Consider the following 7,500-nt stretch of genomic DNA (forward strand, 5'->3'; position numbering starts at 1 on the left):
ATAAACTGAATGAATGTGTGGGTCGACTGTGGTTCAAGAGAGTGAGCACGCAGTCTTGGAATTAGTGACTCGCTCATTGACTGTTTGGTACACTCACTCGCACACTCATTTCCTGGTTTACTCACTAACTCTTTCATTCCCTTCTCACACACACACTCACTCATTCACTTGTTTATACTCTTAACTCACTCACTAGCTTACACTATAACCCACTCACTAGTTTACACTCTAACTCACTCTCTAGTTTACACTATAACTCACTCACTAGTTTACACTATAACTCACTCACTAGTTTACACTCTAACTCACTCTCTAGTTTACACTATAACATACTCTGTAACTCACTCTCTAGTTAACACTCTAACATACTCTGTAACTCACTCACTAGTTTACACTCTAACTCACTCTGTAACTCACTAACTAGTTTACACTGTAACTCACTTACTAGTTTACGCTGTAACTCATTCACTAGTTTACACTCTTAACTCACTCTTTAGTTTACACTCTGGCTCACTCACTAGTTTACACTCTAACTCACTCTCTAGTTTACACTCTGGCTCACTCACTAGTTTACACTCTAACTCACTCTCTAGTTTACACTCTGGCTCACTCACTAGTTTACACTCTAACTCACTCACTAGTTTACACTCTGGCTCACTCACTAGTTTACACTCTTAACTCACTCACTAGTTTACACTCTTAACTCACTCTCTAGTTTACACTCTGGCTCACTCACTAGTTTACACTCTAACTCACACACTAGTTTACACTCTAACTCACTCTCTAGTTTACACTCTAACTCACTCTCTAGTTTACACTCTAACTCACTCTCTAGTTTACACTCTAACTCACGCACTAGTTTGCTCTCTCATCCTCCCTCACTCCTTTATTCCCTCTCTTCCTCCTTCGCTCTCTCGCTCTCCTCCTGTTTAAAGTTTGCCGTGTCATGCTCTCTCTCTCTCTCTCTCTCACATAAAGCCTTTAGTGTGGTGCTTATCCGTTTCTCCTTCTGATTGATGATGCTGTTTATCTAAGCTGTGCTCCAGACTCTTTCCTCTGCCCTAGTTCTTCCAGAAGCGTGTTGCTGGCGGCTCCTTTGGAGTGTTAGCCTCGCTCATAGAGCAGGACAAGTGGCCTTTGTTTTGCATCTCAGCCTCTCTAATGAGAGCAGGCTTCGTATGAAAGTGATGCTTTATATCCCCGCCGGTGCCAGCGGTTTCGCCGCGGCTCGGCAATAAAGCGCTGATCAAGTTGCGCGTTTAGCGCGTTTAGTGCTCGGAGCGAAGGAGGGGGAGGAAGGGGAAAACGGCGAAGAAGGAGAAGAAAATGGTAATGATGTGGCGGGCTATTGATAAAGCGTCTGGGCTCGGTCTGACCCCGAGGTGAACCCGCTCCCGCGTAATCAGATCTCCCCACATCTGACGGCTCGGGCCTGTTTGAGCAGATCAGGAACATGACGAGGAGAAGAAAAAAAATCACAGAACCACTCAAGTCCTTCACGCCAAATCCTTTCACTTCCAAAAAAATGTGTTAGAGATGAAGAAGGGGGGGAGAATGAGGAGGGAGGAGAGAGAGATGGAGAGGAGAGCTACAGACGACAGAGCGGCCAGCACAGTGTATAGAAAACAGGCCCTCTCCTCGGGGCTTGAGCGTGCACTTCCAAAGAAAGTTTTAGGGGGATTAAAAAAAAAACAGCTTGCTGGCAAAATCACAAAGAGGAGAGAGAGCAAAGAAGAAAGAGAAAAAAGAGGAGGATGAAGAAGGAGAAGGAGGAGAAGAAGGGGGTAGGGGGAGATAAAAGAGTTCCAGAGATGATGTTCCCCCCTCCCCCTCTCTGGGTTCTGGGACGCGTGTGCACCCTCTTTTCATTGGCCGATCGCACCTCAGGCGTAGCCTGTCCTCGTTGGGCTCGAGGAGGCAGACGGCACACTCTTTACACACTGCCGTCATCTTGGGAGGGAAAACCAGGTGTGTGTCGAGCAGAAATCACAAGGCCAAGTGGAAAATCTGATCTGAGCTGGTGGCGATGTCCTTGCTATTAGGAGTCCCATATTTCTCTCGGAGTGACAGCAGAAATGCATCAGAGGCTAGTTTTAGCAGCTGTGGCTGTATGGGCAAGTAATCTGTAGATTGTTGTTGCAAGAGAGAGTGGGAGGTAGAGATGGAGATAGGGGAGGAGAGAAAGTGAGGGGGAGAGAGAGAACGAGAGAGGGAGGGGAGAGAGAGTGGGAAGAGATGAGTGTAGCCTGGTTAAGAATGCAGCGGCTTACTCGTCAGGATCAGACATGGTAATGCCGAGGCGCTTGGCGGGGGCGAGGAGCAGACGGCGCTTGGCGGGGCTAGTCGGGAGGCTGGGGAACGCTGTGGCCGACATCATCCTCTCGCCTGAGCCTCGTCTCATCTCGTCTTGCGTCGTCTCGTCTCGAGGCGTCTTTAGGATCAGATCCACGGCAAATCTGTCCAGCAGCCAGTGTGACCAGCAGAGTTGTGGAGGGGCTCAGAGCGGGGACTGAAGAGGAGGGGGTATGGAGGATGGGGTATTTGGGTGGAGGTTGGGGAGTTAGGGGGGGGTGGAGGTTATGTGTAGCGGAGAGATGGCAGATTACTGTGTTCCTGTGGGATCCCCATTAGCCCTCAGGGATCAGCATCAGCTGAATGAGCTGCCCTGGCTACAGGAGCAGGAGCAGCCTCTGCCCAACCCTGCCAGCTCACCCAGCCTGCCCGCCGCACAATGTTTCCTTTGAGCATCCTGCATGATCAAAAGACGCGGACCCGGCGTTATTTCGCCCCTCTCTCCCTCTCTCTCTCTCTCTCTCTCTCTCTCGCTCTCTCTCTCTCTCTCCCTCTCTCTCTCTCTCTCTCTCTCTCTCTCTTAAAAAAAAAGAAGAAAAAGAGAAGTCGGTAAAAAGCTCCCCGGGACGACGGCTTTCATTCTCTCCGCTGCTTTTCTCTTGCTGCCGAGGGACAGGACAGGTCCTCTTTGATGTGCGTGGATCAGGGGAGAGTGGGGGAGGATGGGGTGGTTGGGGGAGGATGGGGTGGTTGGGGGGTTGGGGGGGGGGCTGTTGTGTCTGCTCCTTTGGCTCGCACAACAAACACTGTTTCAGATTTTGACTTTGCTTAATTAATTAGTGATTCTGTTTTACAGCCGGTCTGATCCTCATCCAAAAGGTTGGAGAATGGAACTTCAAAGTGTGGAAGAGAGAGGAGTGGGGGAGGGGGGGGGGGGTACTGGGGTACATCAGGCTCAAACATCTCCATCTTGCACCGAGTGGATGGGCATCAACCCAAGCGGGGCAGAATGGCGTTTGGCAAAGCTGTGGCTTCTGAATAGGGTTATTGGACATGTTCAGTGTCTGCAAGCCTTTTCTTTTCTCATTGGACTGATTTAGCTCAGATTCTTTGTGCACAACGGTGACGGTGGGAAAGATGGCAGCGCCTGCGTTTACGTAATGATTCAGTTGGCCTCATAATATCTGCTGAATATTGCAGATTTGTGCCATGGGTGAAATTCTGCTGGCACGGGTACTGCTGTATTCTACAACTTCCCCTAGAGCTGACATTACTGTTGCATCACAGTCTGTTACCCATCTGTTTTACTTTGTTTTCATCAAACCTACCTGCCTACAAACACCACCTCTGTCAAGTAACAACTGGGGTTGCACCCTGATGCCTCATATCATTGCACTGTATTATATGATGCCACTGCTACTCTTTGTCACAGTGTATTTTACTCTGTCATGCAACGGGGTGCCTTCTATTACTACTATTGCTGCTACTATTAATACTACTACTATTACTACTACCGCTATTAGTAGCCACAGTAGTTATTGTATATTTACATCTGTGGGTAGATGTGTGATGTTAGGAATAGTGTTCCTTTGTAAGTACTAGTGTACTAGTGTTCTGTAGGGGCAACCGTGGCCTACTGGTTAGCGCTTCGGACTTGTAACCGGAGGGTTGCCGGTTCGAACCCCGACCAGTAGGCACGGCTGAAGTGCCCTTGAGCAAGGCACCTAACCCCTCACTGCTCCCCGAGCGCCGCTGTTGTTGCAGGCAGCTCACTGCGCCGGGATTAGTGTGTGCTTCACCTCACTGTGTGTTCACCGTGTGCTGAATGTGTTTCACTAATTCATGGATTGGGATAAATGCAGAGACCAAATTTCCCTCACGTGATGAAAAGAGTATACTTACTTACTTATGTAGTGTCCTGTAGTAGAGTTGTAGATAAGTGATCTGTTTTGGCCTTGTATATATTTTTTTTATTGATTTTGTTGTTAATAGTGTTTGTTTGTGTGTGTGTGTTTGGGTAGTGGCCTTGCATGTTTAGTGTTTTTTTTTTTTTTAAATATTGTGTTGTAAATAGTGTTTGTGTGTCTGTGTTTGTGTAGTGGCCTTGCCTCCCGAGAAGCGGGACAGCTCCTGTGTGGAGGAGAAGATGCAGGAGCGAGAGCTGCAGCCGCCCGCTGGCACCCAGAAGCAGCTCCAGTTTGAAGTGAGTTCAGACCTCCACTGGCCCCATTCATCAATGGCCCCAGAGAGAGGAGGCCATGGTGACAGGAAATACAGTCTCTCTCTCTCTCTCTCTGTCTTTTGCTCTCTCACACGCAGAGACAAACACACACACACACACACACACACACACACACACACACAAGCACACACACACAAGCACACTCATGCACACACATGTCCGCACATACACATAAAAGCACTCATTCACCCTCACACACAAACATAGCACACATACATGCACTGACTTTCAGACTCTCTCTCTTTCTCACTCTCTCTCTCTCCCTGGAGAACATTGAAAGCCGTCTAAATTGTAGTACTGTATGTAATGTAGTTGTTATGTGTGCTGTGAGAAGGCATTACTGACCCCTGGGTGTCCTGTTCAGGAGCTGGAGTGTGCTGTGTCGGTGGAGGAGGACAACAGACAGGAGTGGACCTTCACCCTCTATGACTTTGACAACAACGGCAAGGTCACCAGAGAGGTAAGATGGGCCACATTCTTCTGGTATCCACAATCAAGAATTTAACAGCACTTACTGGAGAAATACAGAGATAGGAGATATTTCAGTCACCTTACAGAATAAAATGGCTGGAGTCTTTTTTCTCTTTTATTTCGGCACCCTTCCCAACCTTTCCAAAGTACTTTGGTGGCTGGATTGTATCTTGTAGAGATCTGAGAGAGCTGTGAAGGAGGGCTGTGCGGTTTTGAGAGAGAGTTGAAATGGCGTGGGGAGAGAGAGAAAGAAGAGAGAGAGAGAGAGAGAGAGAGAGAGAGAGAGAGAGAGAGAGACCGACGGCGGCTCCTTTGCAGTTCAAGAGACGTTGGCACCGACTCATGTCCCGACGGCACATGAGACAGCGGGCGATGCCACGCTGTAAAAAAAAAAAAGGATAATAAAAGAAAAGGAAAGAATGGAAAATTAGGATGGATACAAATCTGTAACCTCTTTTCCTGGTGCACCTCTTAAAAGCACTCACACATGCAAAGCAACAGAACTTCTTTTTTTTTTCCGGCCTTCTTTGAACATCTGTACGTGAAGCCCAACGTGGAGTCCGTCCCTATAGAGATCATAACAGACCTTTATGCTAATAGTCAGGGAGGAAGGCGAGAGAGGGGAGGTGCCAGAAATTTCGGGCGTGCGGCTGGGGAGCTCACAGGCAACGAGAAGCAAACGACCTCATTTCAGAGTCATTTTGTCACTGTGGCAGCTTAGGGAGGAAACACCAGTAACACAGGAGCAATTACCTTCAGAAGGAAACTGCTAACAGGACTTGAACCAACTATGATGAATGCTAATATAGGGGGCTTTATTATTTAAGGAATGGTGTAATGCTCTTTAAAATAGGCCGCTGAGGAAAGAATTTCCACAACTCCTCTATTTGAGGCTAATCTGTGGCCCTTAACCCCCTTGGGTATACCCCCTCCACCTGCATCAGTCAGATTGTGCAACTGCCTTTGAACATCATGGAGGCAGGAAGGGAAAAAATACAGAGAGAAAAAAATGCCTCTGAATGTCTCTTTCATGCTCTGTTCTCTCTCTCTCTCTCATTCTCTCTCTCTCTGTCTCTTTCTCTCTCTCGCTCTCTCTTTCTGTCTGTCTCTTTCCCTCAGGACATCACCAGCCTCCTGCATACCATCTATGAGGTGGTGGACGCCTCGGTCAACCATTCCCCCAACAGCAGCAAGACGCTCCGGGTCAAGCTCTCAGTTGCACCCGACTCTACCCAGAAGTGGAGGAGCTGCACGCAAGCCACCACAGGTACACAGAGAGAGAGAGAGAGAGAGAGAGAGAGAGAGAGAGAGAGAGAGAGCGCTGTGGGGTTAGACGGGTGTCAGTGCATTCAGCGACATGTTTGTTCTTATGAAGACAGTCACATGCTTTAGGCTTGTCAGCTTTCTGTCTGTAGCCCCCCCCACACACACACACACACACACACACACCATCCCCCTCTAGTACCCCACTGCATGCACGATGGGGTTCATTTTTAATGATGGGAGTGGTGACAGAGCAGAGAGAGAACCCCCATTGTTTTCAAATGTGCCAAAAAAAACCTTAAGAGGGCCACATCTTCTGTTTGATTTCCTCAGCCTCCTTCCATCTTCCACAGAGCTTCCTCTCACTCAGAGCGCTCAAAACAGCACATCTACATTTCACTTCACTTTCCCAACTCGTGACTCGGTAAACAAAGTTTGGGGGCAAAAAAAGAAAGGGAGAAGGGAAGGAGGGGGGGGGGCTTATCCCTGTTTGTTTACGTCCCCTTATTGTGGCTATTTATAAACAGTCACGCAATTCAAAGCGATGGCCCCTTTTGAAAATGTCGTCTGTCTTCATGCTAATTTCAAACGGCATCAGATCTCTCCATTAAGAAACTCTTGGAGTGTGTGTATGTGTGTGTGGGTGTGCGTGTGCGTGTGTGTCAGTGTGTATTTTATGCTTTATGAGGCCATGTAGTTGAAAATAGGTTGAAAATAGAATAAATGAAGCATTGTTGTTTTTTTTTCTCCTGTATAAATCTTCAAAGTGAAAGCTTGGGAACAAAGGTTTCTTTCTTTGGCAGGGCCTGTGTGTGTGTGTGTGTGTGTGTGTGTGTGTGTGTGTGTGTGTGCGTGCACGCGTGCATGTGTTTGAAGCCTGCTCTGCTCTGCCTCCTTTGATAATCGCCTATGGTCTCCTTTCACATTCACAGACGCTCCCCACCCGAGACACAAGACAGACAAGTGCATTGAAGAGCCCAAAAGTGCAGACAAGAAGTCCCGTGCCCTTCTCAGGTACGGAACCTCTGACATCTGAATTCTGTGGTGTGTGAGACTCAGATTTGGACTTTGAAACTGACATTTGTCAAAAAGGAGATTAAATTCCACATCAGCAAAGCCTTGTGTCTGAACGATAAATATGTCAGTGTTGTTTCTGCCCCCTGCTACAGTAATGGTTTCCTGTGACTGTGTGTTTGGGGCAACGGTCCAGATCGGATATGTTTTCCCGTGAC

The 7,500-nt window shown here is 48.0% G+C and overlaps 1 protein-coding gene across 2 annotated transcripts in view; it reads left to right on the forward strand.

The window, feature by feature from the left end:
* nkd1 (NKD inhibitor of WNT signaling pathway 1) overlaps positions 1 to 7,500 on the forward strand; it is a 37,882-nt gene that overhangs the window by 26,742 nt on the left and 3,640 nt on the right. For both annotated transcript variants that reach the window (XM_042062340.1, XM_042062341.1), the window contains 4 exons: positions 4,392 to 4,495; positions 4,899 to 4,994; positions 6,125 to 6,272; positions 7,201 to 7,282. In XM_042062340.1, coding sequence (XP_041918274.1) covers positions 4,392 to 4,495; positions 4,899 to 4,994; positions 6,125 to 6,272; positions 7,201 to 7,282 — 430 coding nt within the window. The remainder of the gene's footprint in view (positions 1 to 4,391; positions 4,496 to 4,898; positions 4,995 to 6,124; positions 6,273 to 7,200; positions 7,283 to 7,500) is intronic.

The sequence above is a fragment of the Alosa sapidissima genome, chromosome 14 (genome assembly GCF_018492685.1).
Source record: "Alosa sapidissima isolate fAloSap1 chromosome 14, fAloSap1.pri, whole genome shotgun sequence".
Taxonomy (NCBI): domain Eukaryota; kingdom Metazoa; phylum Chordata; class Actinopteri; order Clupeiformes; family Clupeidae; genus Alosa; species Alosa sapidissima.